Genomic DNA, 20,477 nt, shown 5'->3' with positions numbered 1-20,477 from the left:
CCACAGGCCCTCTTATTCCCTGCGTCCTGCAGGATCCTTCCAGGGAGCACACCATCCCTAAAGGCAGAGCCGTTGAATGAGATGACACTGTGAGGGAATCACAATGCCTGGTCAGAGGAGGGAGGAGCGGGCAAAGACTGGGTCCCTTCCACCCAGGGGACGAGCACTTCTGCGGGTTACAGTCCTCCCCATTCTTAATATGGACAAACATACAAATCAATACAGTGCAGTATGTGTTTCAGGGACATTTTTCCTTGCTTTAATTCCCGCCCCTTTTCTGCTTTTGAAAGGTGCTCTCGATTACAAAATATCAAACCACACTCAAAAGCGGGTGTAGGAAACGCCAGCCATTGGCACAGCATGGAGAAGCCCGCAAGTAAGGACGGACAGCAGCAGCGGGGGGCAAGAGGTGGGAAGTGATTGAAGCAGTGGTTCCACAGGTTCACAGGAAGCTAAAAATAGCCAGCAGGGTATGCCCTAATGTGAGTACAGGTTACACTAGTCACTACCTTGGTGGGTGGCCTCCGTGTGCTTGGGTTCATCTACACATCAACACAATGTCTGCCAGTTAAGAGCTCTTGGCTTGCACCAATCACAGGGTGGCTGGAGGGCACGGGAGCAGTCCATTAGTTTTTCAAAATGCTGTCATAGACCTGATAGATGTACTGAGAGACTTCAGGAGCTCTGCACTTCAGCGACAGCTGTTAGGAGAGAAGAAAAGAGGAGATGAGCACAAAGGTTGGCCCGAGACGCTGGCTCAGGAAACCTCTAGCCCCGGGGCCCTGAAGGTGGTGAACTAGCCAAAGAGCCACGCATATAGGTATATTTGGGGTTGTAGATGCTCAATTTTATCAACGTCAATGCTGTGTTTCCACCTGTATCCATTCTGTGGGTCTGTGAGGGGAGCTGACACACGCTACAGGCACCAGAGTTCTGACTGTCAGAAGAACAGGCATTCTTATGCTTTGCCAAGGCCCTGCAAAGGGCAGGGCTGATGGCCACTGCACAGTCCACTTCGTTTCTCAGTCAGGGGAGGTGGGGTACCCCAGCACCATTTCAGAAGCCTGCACAATTAATTAAATCAATTAATTAATTAAAGCCCTAAGTGAGTTAGCTTAAGTCTGATGTACGAATCCTTTCTGAACTACACTGAGGTTAAGGCGGGGAAAAGAACACAAAGGTTTTAATGTAACCAGAAAGCAATTCATGTCAATAGTGTCATCCCTTTACCCCTCGCTTGGCAAATAACACGAATATTTACTTTGTGGGCCAACAAGGCAAAATTTAAAACCAGATTTAGACCCCCTAATTATTTGATTAGCTATCATAACCTACTTTTGCTTTAAAAAAGCCAACCTTAAAAAAAATAAAAAAGCCAACCTAGCCAGGAATTGTCGTGGTTGAGTTGATCCAAATGCACGTCAGAATACAACTGTGCTCCATAAGGTCTCAGGGGTTCATTTTGGGAAGAAAATCACCAGGCCTTTCTTCTGAGGCACCCTGGAATCACCAGCTTTTCAGATAGCAGGTGAGTATACAAGCCACTTGGCATCACTCAGGGATTCCCCAATATCATGTTTTAAGCATGATAAATGCATTCCAGAACAGGGAATTAATGATTTTTAAAGGTCTGTATTGCTGACATCGTTGCCCTTGTCTGTTTGGGCGGATGAGCAAAAGTTATTTCATCATGAAATTTTAGGTATTTTACCCTCTTACTCCCTTATTAAAAGAAGCCGGGGGGGGGGGAGGGGGGGTGCGACAGTGTTGTTAAGCACTTGGCAATGAACTAAAAGGTCAAAGCCAACAGTTGCTCCTTGGGAGAAAGACATGGCAGGCAGTCTATACCCTTAAAGATGTACAGCCTATGCCCACGGGGTCACTCACGAATCCAACCAACGCAGCAGCAGCTGTTAATTCTCTCAGAGTCGGAGAGATTTGATAGAGTTACAAAAGGTGAGATGATCTTTGGAAAAAATATTTTAAAAATATACTGGTTAACCTTGAATTTCTCAGAAAGACCAATAGCCTAAAATAAAAAAAGTAAAACTTTAAAATAAAGAAAAATTAAGGTCTCTCTATTTACATTTAATATTTAGTCTCCAAGACATTTCTAAACTGCAACTTGATATCCACCCAGAAGTGAATTCTGATAAATGTAAAACAAAACACATGTAACCGAGAATATAAAGATGCAGAGAAAACCGCTCTCTGGTCAGATTTGGGCAATCATTACTTCCTTGACTCTTCCACTCTCAGTAGAAGCAAGTTCCTATCCCTCCCGTTCCTCCTCAGCCTCTTCAGTTCTGTGGGAAATTCTCTTGGGCGAAGATGTGGGTTCAGAAAAGGAGAGGGTAGTGGAAAGAGTAAGCACAGTTTGTGAAAGTTAAACTCACACTAAAGAGAAGCTCCTCTCCCCAAACGCGGGCCTGCCTTTTTGACGCCTTTGAGACGGTACTTGAAGTTCTACGAGTTATCGAGATTTCATTTTCTGCACAGCCAGAGGGGAGATGTCCCTTCCTTCAAGAACGGCCTACACCTGCAGGCTGGCCCTGGTGGGGAGTCAGGGTCACCTGCTTCGGGGAGCAGTGAGCTGAGAAGGGGCAAGAATGATGCCTCTTCTCGCCAAATATGCACCACCATCTAGGCCTGTAACCAAGGGTCAAAGCTGGACCTAAACATGCACATCGCTTGCTTTCCAACTAGTACAGTGAAGGCAAGCACAATTTTTGAAAAGCATTAAAAAAGAATTTTTTGGGGGTCAAATATACAAAAAGAGCAAAGAACTGAAATAATCTGACTTATGAAATATAGCTAGGGCTCTAGGCTTCATTTTGTACGGCTCCTGGGGCAAAGAGGCTTTACCTCTGTCTCAGTTTTGTAACTGCTAGTCCGCTGTGTGACACCACTTTAACATCCAACGTGCAGGCACGCCACCCATCTCGCGCCACGGAGGGGAGAGTCGCCTCTCCCTACAATGGAAGTCAAAGGCTTAACCACCCAACTCTGGTTCTTGCTGGAATGAATGCTTCTTCACCTGGACCAAGCTTTCTTTCCAGGGGACTTACCTACCTACAGCTATGGGGCCTCGCTCGCCCATTGTAGATGAAGATCATTACGTACTAAGGTGTTACTGTTAGGTAGCTAGAGAGGTCCCTCTCTCTACAAGCCAAAGCCTCCCTTCTCCCCTCTCAGGAACTTGAAAGCTGCTGAAGGCTGGAGGGCAGGCTCACATTCAGGTCTTTGAGACAGGAAGCCAGTACATCTGGGTGGGAACTCATTTAGGACAGGTGGGCTTAATTCAGCCAATGGGGTTAACCAAGATCATGGGCCACGTCTTGGGGGGTGGGGAGGGCCTGAGAAAGCCAGAAGTTTTCTCTCACAGGGCTCTCTCTGGTGCCTCAGACACATAGTGCAGTGCTGCCAGGCTGCACAGCTCCGCATAGCCATGCTGGGGTCCCGAGCAACCGTGCTGCAGGCTCTGTCTGGCTAGTGTGCCATTTACCGTAACGCCTGAAACAGCTTCTATACTTTTAAAAACTCACTTGGATCACAAACCAAGCTTCGACGTGAAGCCAAGGACCGAGGTATTTCCCACCAGGGAAATCTAACACTACCACTAAGGCAAACTATTATTTCTTACAACTATCTCAAAATAACAACCTGCCCAGGTCTGGGCAAGCTGACACCCACGGTCAATCCTGTCCCAATGAGGGAGGAAGTGTTGTCCAGTGGACAAGTGGTGAACAATGCGGGTATGCGTCCAGTGACTATTACCTGGTGACAACAAGGAATGCGCCCTTGGCATACTCAACACTTGGACGGGTGCTCACAGGACTGTGCCAAGCTAAGGGTACATATAGGGTGATAGCAAATTGACCGAAGAGTGGGAAAAGGGCAGCTGGGCGTCAGGCCCACAAAGGCAGAACACAGGGAGAATGTGCGGGCCGGAGCAGTTCCATGTCCTGACTGCGCTGGTTGGTCTCCAATTATACAATGTGAGAGAATGTTACATTGCTCTGCATGCTCCTGCCCCCACCCATTTCCAAAGCCAAAAAATAAAAAAGAAGAGGGCTTGAAAAAAAAATAGTTTGTGGCAAAGTGGGACTAAAAGATAATGATTTGAAAACTGGCAAAATATGAAAACAATCTCTAATTAATAGAACTGTAACAGTATAAATTTCCAGATATTAAAAATATACTACAGTTATGTAAGATGTTATTAATGGGAAAAACTGGGGGAAAGGTACATGGAGCTCCATGTACTATTTTAATTTTTTCTTATTGAGTTCTGAAATTCCTTCTTAAATAAACCTTAAGTACAAAAAGTTAAAAAAAAACCCAAACTTTAGCAAATTGTGGTTAGAATGGTTACACTAAAAGACCCTCCTCCAGTTGTATCCTAATAAAACAGAAAGAAGACAGGAGACCGAGTCAAGAGATACCTGAGCTTAAACACCTACAGACTGATAAACCGAGGGGCAAGAGAACAAAAAGTGATCTAAAATTGATGGCGAGGAGGGTGTAGGAGGCCTGGTCGGGCTTGATCAAGGGCAATGTAACCTAGAGGAATTACTGAAACCCAAGTGAAGGCTGAGCATGATAGTAGGACAAAAGGAAAGTAAAAGGAAATAGAGGAAAGAACTAGTAGGCAAAGGACATTTTCAGAGGTTTAAATACAGGCATCTACATATGTAAACATATTTATATATGATGAAGAGGAAACAGATCTTTGTGCATATATTTATAGGTTTAGTATTAAGGTAGCAGATGGATATTGGGACTCTACTCAAGTACTCCCTCAATGCAAGAACACTTTGTTCTATTAAACTGGTATTCCATGATGCTCACCTTCGCTACACGATCACTGAAGACAGAGCGGGTGCATAAGCAAACGTGGTGAAGAAAGCTGATGGTGCCCGGCTATCAAAAGATATAGCATCTGGGGTCTTAAAGGCTTGAAGGTAAACAGGCCGCGATCTAGCTGAGAAGCAACAAAGCCCACATGGAAGAAGCACACCAGCCTGTGTGATCATGAAGTGCTGATGGGATGAAGGACAGGCATCAAAGAACAAAAAATCGTATCATTGTGAATGAGGGGGAGTCTAGGGTGGAGACCCAAAGCCCATACGTAGGCAACAACATCCCTTTACAGAAAGAAGCGTCTTGGGGAGGAGACGAGCCAGTCAGAGTGCAGGGTAGCATCGATGAAACATATAACTTTGCTCTAATTCTCTAGTGCTTCCTCCTCCCCACTATCATGACTCCAATTCTACCTTACAAATCCGGCTAGATTAGAGCATGTACACAGGTACAGATCAGAGCTGGAAACACAGGGAATCCAGGACAGATAAACCCCTCAGGAACATTGAGAGGAGCGATACCAGAAGGGGAAGAAGAAGGTGGGATAGAAAGGGGGCAGACGATCACAAGGATCTACATATGACCCCCTCCTCCCTGGAGGGCGGACAACAGAAAAGTAGGTGAAGGGAGACGCCAGACAAGGAAAGATATGACAAAATAATAATTTATAAATTATCAAGGGTTCATGGGGGGTGGGGTGGGATGGGGAGGGAGGGGGAAAAATGAGAAACTGATACCAAGGGCTCAAGTGAAAGGAAAATATTTTGAGAATGACGATGGCAACAAATGCACATATGTGCTTGACACAATGGATGGAAGAATGGATTGTGATAAGAGTTGTAAGAGCCCCCAATAAAATGATTTTAAAAAGAAAAAAAAAAAAAACCAACCAACCCCCCCCTCCCCCAAGATCGATAAGCTCTGTGATTTTCAACATGTCAGGACTCCCCGTTTCACCATGGCTACCTTTGCTGCAAACTGGGGTAACACTGCTCCTTCTGCTTAGCCGAGACCAAAGAGAGAAAGGAACACAACAACAGGCAAGGACACAAAAGACACACACAGAGCTTCAAAAAGTTCATGGAAAAAAAATCCCATGACGTCTGAATTCCCTTCCCCACATTAATGAAAATTTCCCTCGTTTCCATTCAAGTTCTACATTTGTAGAATGAAACTTGCACCTGCTTTAAAATTTTAAGACGTGAGGACTGTTAGAATGCCTTGCTAATACTATTCATAGCTAATTTTGGTCTCTAAGCCTTGAGTGAGAGTAGCACAGAGACCCCAGGGGAACACGGAGCGGTGGGTCAGGCAGGGGACGGGGTTGGGACAGCGGGGGTTCTGCTCACGCAGCCCAGCACAGTCCTGAGCCCTAAGTAACCCAGCACAGGGGTGCTGGCGAGGGCGGCAGTGGCGCTTCCCTCCAAGGCTGCTGGATCTGGAGCGCGCTTTGAGGGGAGCAAGGAGCTAGTTATATATATCCCAGACGCTGACTCTACAATGAGAGTCTGTCTTCAGGGAACCGTGAGCAGAGCACAGTGGGTTTTCATTTCTCGGGGGAACTGAAGGTCAGTGGTGGGTCAAAAGGACAAGTGACTGGAGGTGGAGGAGTGTGTGTGGCTGTGCACTTCATTCAGGGAGGGCACAGGTTTCCCAGCTCACCAATGCTTTCCCAAACACCTAGCCTGACAGGACTTAGCAGTTCACACATACCTGCTGGACGACCAGCGTCCTTCAGTCGGGCACTAGAGAGGAGCACCCTGGGAATTTTCAGTTGTTGCTACTGCTTGTTCCCTTGGTTTATGCTAGCGGAAGCAGGCTTGGTTGCCAAAATTAAGGAATGGAGTCACAGATTTGTCTCGTGTAATAGCTGAGAAATGGCCCTGGTGGCTAAAAGGTTTTATCTACTTACTACTCAGCTTTCTTAAATGTATCAATGTTGAACCTAACCTTCCCCCCATGTATGTCACTTTCCTGTCCTTCAAAATGGCCTACAAAACCCTGAAAAGCACTGGGGGCAGTACTCTCCCGCTAGCAGCCCGTAGGGCTCCGTGTCTTACGACAGACAAGCAGCAAAGGCCTCGCTCCTCCGCCACTGAGGGTTTCAAACTACCCTCCGCCCACAGCCCACAGCCCACCCAAGGTCCTTCTGTTTTGCCTCCCCTTTCACAAGGAGCATTTCAAGTCATTCAATAGCGCTGAAAAAGGCGCATGTATTAATGAGTCTGGTATCGCTAAGTCTTAACTGAACTCTGAATGCAAGAAAGACTATTAAAATTAGCTACACAGCATCCTCTTAGCTTGTTCTAGGCCCACATGCAGACATGCTGGCGACGAGTGAACTGACACTGAGACGCAGCGCCCTGCATGTTCAGGGAAGGGAGGGGTGTGAAGCCCTTGTGCTCCGGAGAGCAGGAGCTCCACTGGGACAGGGTGGACTGCCGTGCTCACTGCTGGGTTTGGGTATCTTAGCGCTGATGCTCTTCTTGTTGGTCTTTCCAGGCTGCTAATAAATGAAAAGTGCTCTTGTCTCCCCCCTCTGACCTATCTTCCCCATCCTGGGGAAGGCCTTACCGTATAGTTGGGGTTTCCTGGCTGGATACGTAGTTCGGCCAAAATCCAAATGCCATTAGTGAGCTTCAGGGACTGGTACAGCATGTCCTGCCCTTCCACATTCCGCTTGGCAATAGTATAAACATTGTTGTTTTGCAATTTGCTGGACACAGTGTCTGGAAACACAGATTCAAAATCCAACAAGTGAAGATTTCACACCAGTGCATGCTACCCACCTTCTGACATCCTTAACATGTGTGCGCGAGTTAACCGCCACGTGCACGTGCACACATTGCTGAACGTCCTTCTTCCACACGACAGCAAAGCTGAGGAACAGGCGCTTCAGGTTCCTGTTTCTCAGATGCTTGGACAGACACAGGATCAAGTGCAACCAAGCATTAGTGCAAGAATTCTATGTGGAGAGTGAGGGCTGAGTGGATCTAAAGAGTGGGTAACCATCTAAACTAGGTGCTGGACAGGCAGATATGTTCAAAGAGGACCGAGACCTGCGAGCCAAATCTATTAACCTGGATATTTAATTTGAATATCAAAAACACCAAGACCAGAGTCACTGCACACACACCCCCACCCCAAATCTACCTGCCCCCCTGCCACCACCACCACCCCGCCCAATTTTGTGTGCCACAGGCCCTAGAGCCCAAGCTATTGTTGATGGCCATGGTGGAGACTACGGCCATTACCAAGTGAGGCTAAGAATAGGTCGATGTTCCAGCTGGTCCTCTTGACCCTAGCAACAAAGGGCCAAGCCAGAGCATGACGGCAACTCCCTCCTCATCCTCTTACTGCTGGATGAGAGATGGTGCAGCGCCAGGGAAAGAGAGGCTTTAAAAAAAGAGAATAAAGATCGCTTCTTTGCAGATCATTTAAAATGTCCGTTTCTGATGCGAATTGCAATCACTCATGCCTACTTTAGGAACAAAATTCTCCCCACATACAAATATGTTGTATTCGACTGCTCTCTAGGAAACGGCAGATATGCTAGACGACCACTCTATTCACCTGGACGGTGTTGTTTCTGAACCCAGGAGTCTTGGGAGTTTTCTGGGTTTGGTGCTTACTACACTATCAAGGGCACAACAGGTACTTGTCTTCAATATCTGTTGCTTTAAGTGTGGTGGAGTGGAATTTCTTAACATGGCTTTCCTAGTTATGTCTCCGTAACTCCCACCAAATGACTGGGTGGGACTACGCAAACATGGCATGTAGGACACTCATAAAGGGGACGGGACTGGTCAATTGTAGTCAACACTCCCGTGACTGTAAGGATGAGCCACCTTGGCAGGAAGAGAGAGGAAAAACAGGACCCCTAGCAGAAGAGTCCCCAGACGAGAGACACTAGAGGCAGAGCAAGGAGACCGTGAGGCAGAGCTAATGTGCAGCAGTGCGACCAGGAGACTGTGAGGCAGAGGCCAAAGGGACCCTGTGATGGGCAAGGTGGAGACCTGAGAGAATTGGCTCCTGGCTGAGGAGAAGAGTTGGTGTGGTTCATGGACTGTAGCCTCACTATTGATGCATCCTGGCTGTGGTTCACTCCCATAACCAACCAACCCCATCATCTTGTGTACTGTCTGTGCATTGTGTGTAGTTACTGCAACAAATTATCAAACCTAGTGGAGAAGCAGAGAGGAATGGTTGGTGTCAGGGTAGGTAAAGAAAGATGGAGGGCAGGGGCATGTCTGACCTCTGCCTCGTGACAATCAGCCATGAGCTGGCATGGACACTGACGCTCCTCCCTTGGTAGCCAAGGTGGGCCTCTGGCTCCTTCATCCCCCCCCCCCCAGTTCTTGTTTAAATTGTTTTTTAAAAACATTTTATTAGGGACTCATACAACTCTTATCACAATCCATACATACATCAATTGTATAAAGCACATCTGTATATTCACTGCCCTCATCGTTTTCAAAGCATTTGCTCTCCATTTAAGCCCTTGACATCAAGTCCTCTTTTTTCCCTCCCTCCCCACTCCCCCCTCCCCGATGAGCCCTTGATAATTTATAAATTATTATTTTTTCATATCTTGCCCTGTCCGGCATCTCCCTTCACCCCCTTTTCTGTTGTTCGTTCCCCAGGGAAGAGGTCACACGTAGATCCTTGTAATCGGTTCCCTCTTTCTAACCCACTCACCCTCTACCCTCCCAGTATCGCCCCTCACACCCCTGGTCCTGAAGGTATCATCCGCCCTAGATTCCCTGTGCCTCCAGCTCCTATCTGAACCAGTGTACATCCTCTGCTCTATCCAGACTTGCAAGGTAGAATTCGGATCATGATAGTTGGGAGGGAGGAAACATTTAGGAACTGGAGGAAAGTTGTATTCATCATCGGTGCTACATCGCACCCTGACTGACTCATCTCCTCCCCTAGACCCCTCTGTGAGGGGGTCTCCAACTACCAACAAATGGGCTTTGGGTCTCCACTCTGCACTTCCCCGTTCATTCACTATGGTAAGATTTTTTGTTCTTTGATGCCTGATACCTGATCCCTCGTGATCGGACAGGCTGGTGTGCTTCCTCCATGTGGATTTTGTTGCTTCTGAGCTAGATGGCCGCTTGTTTACCTTCAAGCCTTTAAGACACCAGACACTATCTCTTTTGATAGCCGGGCACCATCAGCTTTCAACACATTTGCTTGTTTACCCGCTTTGGCTTCAGCGGTTGACTTCACACTTTTTTTGCAGTCTCTGATTCAGGTGTTGGAAATATCAACAGGAACATAATGCTTTAGGCCTTAGAAACGATCTACAGAGGTTCAGGCTAACGATGGAGGAAGTTCTTGCCCTGATGTCTTCCTCTGACGTTCAGATCAGAAGGCAGCACAATCCCATTAAACATTTTTATCACACTTATCTATTACCTAACGTGTGTGTGAGTGCATGTGCGTGTGTAGCAGTCCAGGCTATCACCTCAGTTCCCACAATGAGGGCTCTTGCCGCTTAGGCTTGGTCGCTAGACAACATCACCAGCTGAAGTTTGGCTAATACACCTTTTAAATATGCTACCTTTAACACACCGGGCAGGTCCGGCTTTCGGTTGTAAAACTGACTCCCAACTTCCAAGGCTGTTACTCACGTCCCCAGGAAACCAAGCACGGTAGGAGCCTTTGCTAAAGAGCCACCTGTTGCCGAGGCACAAACATGTTCTAGACTCTTTATATAGCCATCCCCGGCTTCCTGCAGACTTCCCGTCATTCCCCACCTATGCAGGGGAGGCTAAGCGAGGAGACAGAAACACATGCAGACTCACTCCCTCCTTCCAGAATTAAACACCATGGCAAATAGCCAGGTAGGATGTAACTTGAATATATTTGGGAGCATTGGCCAAAAATCAGCTCTGCTCCTACTGAATGGCTGTACTATGATTTCTATCAGAAGACCATGCAGGCAGGGATCTTTAACATAAATATGCATTAATTGATTTTTACAAATGTGAGATGTTAGGTGTGACTTGATGATTTATAGGACCTACATCATTTACACAGTACAGGCTAGGCAGCTTTGCTAGATGTACTTACTAAGACTAGAAATGGGAGCCACATGTAGGTGTGAGCAAAACTGGGATAAACGTCTTGACAACACACATTTTTCTCCTTTTCCAATTCTAAGCCCCGGGAAGCACCAGGGAATTCTAGTGCGAGAGGCTGAGAATGAGAATGTAGTGTGAACTGCTCAGTGTGTGCTGAGGGGGTGAAGACTTTCCACAGCATGAAAGTCTGAAGCGGTGGCTGCCTGAGTGACCAAGCATTGCTAGTAATGATGCCAGAAGGGGTGCTCTGACAGACATTTCTTTTCTCACAGCCGAGGAGGACAGAAGTCCAAATTGAGAGTGCCAGTGCTCGGGGAAGGTCTTTGTCTCTCTGAGCTGCTTCTGCTCCGGGGTCATCTTCCCAGGGCCTGGCATCTCTTCTTCCTTCGTGTCTGTTTCTGCTCAATTGCTTAACCTCCCTTATATCTCAAGAGGCTTGAGGCAAAGCATTCCCTACACCAATCCTGCCTCAGCAACACAGAAAGACACCCCTTTCCCAGATGGCATTATACCCACAAGGTTAGGGTTTATAACATATTTTGCGGGTACACAGTTCAATTCATAGCGATGGTCACAGAGGGTTACTATGCACAACTGGAAAAAACACAACCCTCCCCCAACCCCCCCAGCCCAATGACCTCCCAAAGAGACTCTTTCCCACAGTATGGGCAGAGCCATGATGAAACAGAGAAATACAGCTCACCCTCACCAGAAGGCTCTGGCTTGTCTTACCACGGTGCCCAGCCCAACAAAGAGATCAAGCCCGTCACTAAGCTTCCCAGAGTGCAATCAACATGCACTTTTAAAAAGGTTAGAAGAATTCTTCGGAAGAAAGAGTCCTTTCTGGATAGGGGTGGAGATGCAACTACTTCTTGTTCACTTAAGACAGTGGTCCCAGACACACACTGACTCCCAGTGCTCCGGTCACGGTGTGATGCACAACACACTCCTACAGATCTCTTGGTGTATCTTGGTGAAGACCAGTCCCATACACTGATGCCTTTCTAGCATTTTCTCATGTGCACACAACTTGTGGTACCAACGCCACCATATACCCCTCTCTATTAAAACTTGATGAATCGGGGAAGATAATTCCTTTCTGCTTTATTCTCTAGAAAGAGACAGCAAAGCAAAAGCACAAGTCAACAATAGGTTGGTAAGTCCTGGGAGGCTGTGATTTCCTTTAGTCTTCAGCGTTAGTTCCATCTGTCAAATGTCTTCGCTGGCACAGAGAAGCTATTTAAAGGGTTGGTGCTATTGTGATTAGGGCAGATCAGCTGGAAAGGCTGATATTTTTAGCTCTCAGCTAGACTCAGGGTGTTGAATCAGAAGGCACAAAATTGAAAATGCTCATATTAATAGTGCTGTAAGGACTGAGAATAAATGTGAAAGGCCAGAGCACTGCAGACTTTGGGGTGGAAATCAAGGGAAGGGGCTTTAAGGAATTCATTGCAGGCTGCAGCTTGTGAGATTGGCAAATTGGAAAAACGATGGCTTTCGTCTCCTGGAGAAAACATAATAGCCCAAAGCCATGGCAGAACTGGATCAAAACAAAACTTGCTCCGAGAAGCCGTTCCGGACTACATCAAAGGACACAACCCACTGGGAGGCAGGCCAGACTCCTCTCTGGGCAATCACACACTGAAGCACGGTGCAACCTGGAAGCAGGGTGATCTTTTCTGCAATGGCAGCTTCTAAGAGAGGCAGAGAATCTGCTATAGTTTTAAATTTTTAATTAAGTTTAGCAACAACCCCCCCATCCCCCTTAAGGGACAAGTATTCTTAAGAAGCTTGTACACAGTTGCTGTCACCAGACCAAATGCCCTGAGAGGGACATACCCTGGGGCCTGGGCTTCTCCGAGCTGGTGCAGAGGTGGCTTTCCTAACAGGATCCGCTCTGGTTTGTGCCACTGGCCTCTACAGATTCTGTACAGTAGCGTTTCCTAAAGACAGGCTTGTTGTACTGTGGGAAAGTTGCCCAGCCTCCTGCCTCCTCAAATGAGGTTCACAGACCAATGCGTCGCAAAGAGGGAACAAACAGCACTGCCATCTACCTAGACTACATACGCAGTTCAATGTGAGTGTGAATTTTTGTGAGGGAGAGAAAAGGGTTTTGTTTATTAGATACATCATCAGTCAGGATGAGAGACCAGAGAGCTGGTGTTCTTGAATAGCGCCAACTAACTGTGGAAATGATAGAAACCTTTCCTCAAACGCTCTCCCAGGCTTCAGGAGAAGTCGGTGATCATCATCAAGAGGATGTCCACCCGGAACGCCTACACTCAAAGACCCTGTCTGTCTGCCTTTCATTCCTGAGTTTATATGTTCAGCATATTTAAAAGGTTTCACAGGAGGAGGCTATGATTCAGGTGGATTTTCAAAGTTTTACTGGAAAGATGATAGAGAGAAAATTTGTCTGAAGACAGAAAACAAATACACCATAAAAGCCCCAGCACACCATAGTAAAAAGTTGAAATGAGAAGACAGTGGTGGTTTGGTCCCTGCTTTCAGAACTGCCAGATCCCTCCCTTCTCCAGGAATGGCTGCAAAGGGAGAGGAACAGCATGTTGAAGCCCACTGGGAAAGCCGCTATCGTTCAGAGAGGCAAGATGGGCAAATGAAGAAAAACAACTGACCAAGCACCAAGGCTCACTCTTATTCAAACTCATCCAACCTAGGGGTAACCTCAAGAGAGAGCAAGAACAAAAGCAGGCCTCTGAATAGCTTAGAGCAGGGTCTTCACACTCTTTAAACAGGGGGCCAGTTCACTGTCCCTCAGAGCCACTGGAGGGCCGGACTATAGTTTTTAAAAAAACAAACAAAACTATGAACAAATTCCTATGCACACTGCACATATCTTATTCTGAAGTAAAAAGCCAAATGGGGCAGAAACACCCGGCGGGCCGGATAAATGTCCTGAGCAGGCTGCATGTGGTCCGCGGACCCGTAGTTTGAGGACGCCTGGCTTAGCGGCTGTTCCAGGGGAACACTTCCGTGAAAGAAAGCCCCAAGTGCAGAGAGCTGCTACTGTTCCTCCTCTCCAGTTACCGCCTGTATGCTCTAGGACCAGTAAGAACAGGACTACAAAAGGGTCTGGGGCTTCTACAGGGGACTAAAGAAATTACCTAGTGTGGTAGCTGGCGGAAGGCAGGGAGGAAAAGGTTAACACCAGGCTTTAATTAACTGTCATGTCTTCTCATTAAATTATAAACACAGGATTCTAAGCATAGCATTCCAATAATGATGGTTGATAAAAAGGAAGACCTCCCCACCAGAGTGCTCCCCGCCCACCCCCCAATAAACTCCCTCCCCTCTCAACAGCAGCGAGAGAGCCCCTGCCATCCAAGTGGCGCATCAATTACGTGCAAGCTTAGGACACGCAGTGCTGCGGCGACAGTGTCTTCCTCCACTGGGAACCACTCAGAGCAGTGGCTCTCCACCTTCCTCCTGCCACGGCCCTCTCCTCAGGTGTGGGGACCCCCCCAACCATGAAACTATTTTCATTGCTACTTCATCACTGTCATCTTGCTACTGTGATGAATCGTAATGTAAACATCTGACATGCAAGATTTTATTAGGCAACCCCTCTGAAAGGGCCCTTTGATCCCCAAAGGGGTCTCAACCCACAGATTGAGAACCACTGAGGTAGATGAATCCAGTCTAAATGTTTTATAAATCTGCTAGCTTAGATCAGTAAACTGGTACCCACATCTAAAACCTCCCTCATATTTTAAAGATGTTAGACCTATTAGTTACAAGGTTGGTGTGGAAATTGTAGGTAATTATCAATGTGTCAGGCACTTAATTTGATTGAGATGAACATGTAACTTAAAAGTCATTACTTACCAGCATTTAAATGACATTCCTTAATCTGAAACTGAAGTTCATTTTCATTAGGAATATCCTTCCAGGTTGCAAGGAAGACCTGGCGCTCTGTAAGAGGAAGCAGAAAGGAAGGCTGTGTACCATATGTCTGTGTTCTCATGTCGGATGTCTTTAGCCATTTCCTCTTTCAGGGGGTTTCCTGCAGTACAGCTAGCAGCATCCTGGTGCTGGAACAAAGACTTATAGCAGGTGCTACACATCAGGTCAATTAACCCCACAGTGGAGAGTTTAAAAGGCAGACTACCTGAGCTGGTAGTTTGGCTCTACTGTCTTCCTATTTGATTCACTAAGTCTTACAACCTCTTGAGTCTTAATTTCTTCACAGATGCAAGGAATTACATCTCTTCTGTCTACCCTTCTGTCTACCCAGAGTCACTGTGAGAATCAGATCAATTAAGTGCCAAAGCAATTTAATCCATTCCAATATAACGGTTTTCCTAAGTACAGAAAGCGAGAAATCAGTAACCTTACAAAGGATACTAAATTTACTACAAATGACTGAAAATGAGGCTGTAAGAACTTAGCTCAGGAGTAAGTGCTACATTTATATGGATTATCTCCTTAAATTATTATAAAAACAATTTCTACTTTGCAAACACAGAGAGCCAGAAAATAAATAGCAAGAATGCGATCCAATCCACCTCTCCTGTCAGCAGATCACTTGCTCTGCACCCTGGGCGTTGTCATCGTTTGGGTGCTGGCCATTCTGCCTAACTGTGAATCAGGGGCATGCTCAATTGGCAACTGTTACGAGGATTAGAAGATTCATATCTCATTTTTTAAAAACCTCAAAGTAACTTACACTTATGGGACTATGCTTTATCTGACATTCAGAGGTAGGGCAAAGGTCTATTTGGTAGAAGGGACAAGAGGATGTTCTTACCCATTTTGCCATCTTCTACAAAAAGCACATTGAGCGGAATGAGGCAGCTGAAGTAGAAGACATCAATATTGTTTTTCACAGCCACCTGCCAGAAAAGTAACAAGGGAAAATCAGGACATAACAGGAAGCCGGTAGGAAGGCAAGAAGGTAGAGTCTAGAAATATGCCAGCTGATTTCTTTTCTCTATAGACAGTGCAGCCCTCCCCCAATCAAGATATAGCGGCCATACAGGCAAAACACGTCCTTACCGATTTTCTTGTCACAGCACTGTGACAACCTGCACCTCTACCTGCCCACGAGAAGAGGGCTGTCTCAGAGGCGCAGCTTCTACAGTGAGAGTAGCACTATTCGTTATTTTCTGTTCCCGAGAGTACTAATAGTAGTTAACTGTCACTTACCACGTACTAACAAATGGCATTAATTAGAATCCTCATTAAAACTATCCCAACAAAGGTCACACCCCTCTCATTTCACAGATGAGGAAACGGAGGTCAGAGAGCAGTATTCAGGTTCCCAAAGCTAGTGCCCACAGAAGAGCCAGGATTCAAGCTCAGATCTGTTGGATCCCAAACCTTGTTTTGTTTTTTTCTTTCCTCTCCAGAATAACTAGAGCTAGACAAGGGGATACCCGCCCCCCCCCAAAAAAAACCCAATGCTCATTTGTCTTTCATGTGAGGGGGATAGTGATTTGTAGTTCGTTCTACCAGATCAGACTGTTAATCCAGCTACTGAGAGTTTTTGAAAAGATCGAGTAACAGTGTGTGGCATAAAAGGCCTGATTTGTGGCAGATGGGGGGACTGGTTCTGCCACTACAACAATGTACCTGCTCACGCAGCCATCCCAGTGAGGCCAGTTTTTGGCAAACAGCACGTCTATTGCACCGCGCACCTAACCTCACGCTGTACAGCTTCTTTTTGTTTTCGAGAATGAAGAGGGGTATGGAAGGACAGCAATTTGAAATGTAGAGGAGGTGAAGAAAAAACGTGGGAGGTGCTGTCAGCCATTCATACACATGAGTTTGAAAAATGTTTCCAAGAAGGGAATCGCAGATTTGACAAATGTATTAAGTGTAATGGAGTACTTTGAAGGTGATAAGGTTGTTTTGTAAAGAAATTTAAATACATAGCTTTGGGAAAAAAATTCCTTTTTTTTCCTGGGGGGATTTACACCCTCATATTATCCCCCACCCACCCTTTTTCATTTTAAAATCTTTTGCTTTATAAAAAAATTATTTTGCTATGATGGCAAATCCATTTTCATCTAAAAAAGCAGCTCAGAGGCACAGTGGTTAAAGAGCTCAGCTGCTGGAAGGGAGGGAAATGAGGAGCTGATGCCAAGGGCTAAAGGAGAAAGCAAATGTTCTGAGAATGATGAGGGCAACAAATGTAAAATGTACTTGACACAGTGGATGGATTGTGATAAGAGTTGTATGAGCCCCTAAAAAAATGACTGAAAAAAAAAAAAAAAAAGAGCTCAGCTGCCACCTGGCAGGTGGGCTGTTGGTACTCCCTCGAGGCTCCAGGCAGGAGACAAGACCTGGTTGATCAGGTTCCTGAGCGTCAGATGCCCTGGGAGGTGCACAACCACCACCCAGCTTCGGGGCAAGCCTGTGAAGGTTACAAGAAGGAATGCGCTGCCATCTGCAGCCTCTGCTTGGGGTCGGCTCACCCGGAGGTACACTAAGTACTTGGTCAGACTGGTGGACACTCAGACACTGGCGAGTCCGTGGTGGCAGATCACAACAAACGCACACTGTGAGGAGAGGAAGACTGTGAGAAAGTGCCACTAGCCCGTCACCAGTGGTTTTCTTACCTATGCGCTTAGGCCAGGGAAAACTCTCTGGACAAATTCGACACTCAGAGCACCACATCAATTTCTCCTTTCCTTAAATAAGACAGAGATGCTTGCCTAGTACACCCACCATTCTTCTTTTTCTTGTTTTGTTCCCCTCATAAGACCATATTCAAGGTCCATTTTTTTTACCCCATATTCTTTCAATCAAAACTTTAGCTATTAGACATAAACATCAGCTTCCCTAAGAACTTCTAGTCCTTTTACATTATTAACTCATCTTCCTGACCTTCAAAGGTCTTTATTTCTTCTTCCATAATTGTTTGGTTTTATCTACCCACTACTGCCCTCTCTTAGAAGAGAATCCATCCAATTACTTTCCCTGTAACCTGTGCTTTTAACCTTTCAGTGATGAAGCGTATGAGTCTCTGACCCATATGATATGAATGTTTGATAACCAAAATGCTGAAGTAGCACTACTGTAGAAAATGTGAACTGGTAAGTCTTAGCAGAGTAATCAACCTCAAGAAAAAGGTCAGTTCCCAAGATATTCTTCATGATGCAGTAGAGCAGCAACTTAAAACAGACACTAGCTTCTGGGGGAGATAATTTCTAATTCAGCTGGTACTTGGCAATTAGAGAAGAACTTCTTATTTAAACAACGGTACCAAACCACCTTCAGGCGCTAAGCTCTGTAAGGACACTTCGAAATAAAAATCGGGGTGAGGGGCTGGGTTACTGGAGAGCGGTCACCAGAAACTCCTTAGTGAACGGAGAGTGTCAATCAAGTGGTTATCATTAGTCCTATATTTTTAATATACAGCAGTCCTATCTCACAATGTATCTTTCATTCCAACATTTATCAATGTCTAAGCATTTGAGATATAAAGATAATACAATCCTTGTCCTCTAAGGATTCTAAACTTCATCCTGTCCAAGGAAGAAAAACAAAACCCTACATAGCTTCAATAGCTGACCTTTTGGATGACAGTCAAGGATTCAATTACTGTCATCAGGGCTTCTATGTACAAAGAATACAACCTCAAACTCTGGTTCTGGGCACGTTATTTTGAAAAAGTTCCCAAGATCATAAAGAAATGTTACATAGGAAGTCTGAATGGACTTGTAAACAACTTGTTCTTCTGAAGGATCACGTCAATGATTTTCTTTAACAATGAAGACATGACAAGGTTCACAGAACAGAGGGGCCAGGCATTCTGCCTTGTGAGAGAGACCTCTGACATATGAAAACAAAGGACACTTAGCCGGAAAAACCTATCTGCTAATATTTTCGTGGATTCAGGATTACCTGAAGACTACCCCTGGATCTCTGTCCTAGGAAAATTCTCTAGGAAGCCGAACACCTCAATCCACAAGGGCAGACAGTGGCTCAGAGCATGTGACTTTGAATAAGGAACTCAGCCCTGTGTCCTTGGCAGTAAAATGGAGACCACAGTGCTCAGTTCATGGAGTTATTATGAGGAAAATAGTAAGCGTGTCTTGTCCAGAGTACTCAAACAAGTGCTTGCTAAATCAAGAAAAGTCCCCACTTCCTTTACCAACTCACATTTTATCTTCCTACATTAGCATGCTCCCCACATTTTTCATAACCAAGGAAAACCACATTAGACTTAGACGGGATCTCACAGACGTGCAAAAATGTACTGCTGTCACTATGCTGAAAGGAGGTAAGGCATGAGAAGGTTTATTGGCAAACTGCCATCTTAATGATTCCTCTCCTCCCCATGCCCTTGGTGAAACATCACCTCTGTCCTGGGACAACTCCAACTGCACAGGTCACTTTTTAGGATATCCTCCAAACAAGGTTTACAGTGATTCTTTGACCCCTCTTATAGCCAACACACAACCCCTCCTGTGCACCGGTTCCCCCCCCCCCCCGCACGGGCTACAACTCCCCTGGTCTGTAATTATCCTACTTTCTGGGTTCCAAATTCTAATTCAGAGGCTCTAATTTCATGTCGCTGACCAACAAGCAGGGCTCACTCAGCAGTCACGAAGCCTTGTCATGTACTGGTACATGGGCGGCAGCACCACTCATCATCAGCGGTCACCTCCTGCTCCTACATGTCCAGGGAAATCATATACAACTTCAGCTCAAAGCCAGTTTCTACCACAGTTGGTGCCACATGGTGAGGGTGCAGGTTCCTACAGACATGTCGGAATGCAATGTCGTCATCTTGGTTTGTGAAGGTGATGATCCTGTGACAGTTTGGGAAGAGGAACTGCATGATGTCAGAGACCCACTTGCCCATGTGGGAGGATCAGCCATGTAAGAGGAGGTAGAGCCTGGTTTCTGACATGGTGCGCAGGTCAGGGGTGTTGTGCTTCACGATGCTGACATTGCAAAAGGTGCATGTATGCAGTGGGCCCAGAGCAGGAGGCCTGTGAGAGCACCTGTCTCAGGCCCCTGCTCCCTCCTCCCCCACTCCTCCCACACTCCCATGCCTGTGAACAACCAGCAGGCCAGTGGCTTGCAGGCTTGCACCAGCCCGCTCACTTCCAGCCAGCCTTGGTTCGAGCACTGCATGCCTGGAAATGCAGGGATCTCAGGAGGTGAGGTGGTGGTCATGATCTGGGGATCCTCAACTCTCGCCCATCGATATTCATCATCCAATAGGCTTGGTACCCATTCATTACCAGCAGCATCGAACTCCAGGGATCTACTTCCAACGAGCCTCCAGGCGCACTTCGGTGAGCACCAGGAGCCTCTCCTTCTCACAGCTGCTTTCCTAGCAGGTACTTGCCAAACAGCATCCTGAATGTCTCTTCCGAATTTCAACCTTTTTACATTAGTTTTTAAAAACCTGTTTTTTGCAAAGTGACTATTACTAACACTGGATTAAATTCAGTAACAAATACTTCCATTTTATATGGACCCACTCTTTCCCCTAACCTATTTCCTTCTACCAGATCAAAATTACTTCTGGTTTCCCATACACTA

General features: G+C 46.2%; 1 protein-coding gene across 6 annotated transcripts in view; it reads right to left on the bottom strand.

The window, feature by feature from the left end:
* Positions 1–232: 232 nt before the first annotated feature.
* Positions 233–20,477, bottom strand: part of AP2B1 (adaptor related protein complex 2 subunit beta 1) — a 129,245-nt gene continuing 109,000 nt past the window's right edge. For all 6 annotated transcript variants that reach the window (XM_075561410.1, XM_075561416.1, XM_075561411.1 and 3 more), the window contains 4 exons: positions 15,724–15,808; positions 14,802–14,888; positions 7,438–7,592; positions 233–701 (listed from right to left, as the gene is read on the bottom strand). In XM_075561410.1, the coding sequence (XP_075417525.1) occupies positions 627–701; positions 7,438–7,592; positions 14,802–14,888; positions 15,724–15,808 (402 nt within the window). In that variant the 3' untranslated portion in view covers positions 233–626. The remainder of the gene's footprint in view (positions 702–7,437; positions 7,593–14,801; positions 14,889–15,723; positions 15,809–20,477) is intronic.

The sequence above is a fragment of the Tenrec ecaudatus genome, chromosome 10 (genome assembly GCF_050624435.1).
Source record: "Tenrec ecaudatus isolate mTenEca1 chromosome 10, mTenEca1.hap1, whole genome shotgun sequence".
In the NCBI taxonomy this organism is placed as follows: domain Eukaryota; kingdom Metazoa; phylum Chordata; class Mammalia; order Afrosoricida; family Tenrecidae; genus Tenrec; species Tenrec ecaudatus.
The sequence above is the reverse complement of the archived record's forward strand: the minus strand, read 5'-3'. Positions and strand labels throughout refer to the sequence as shown.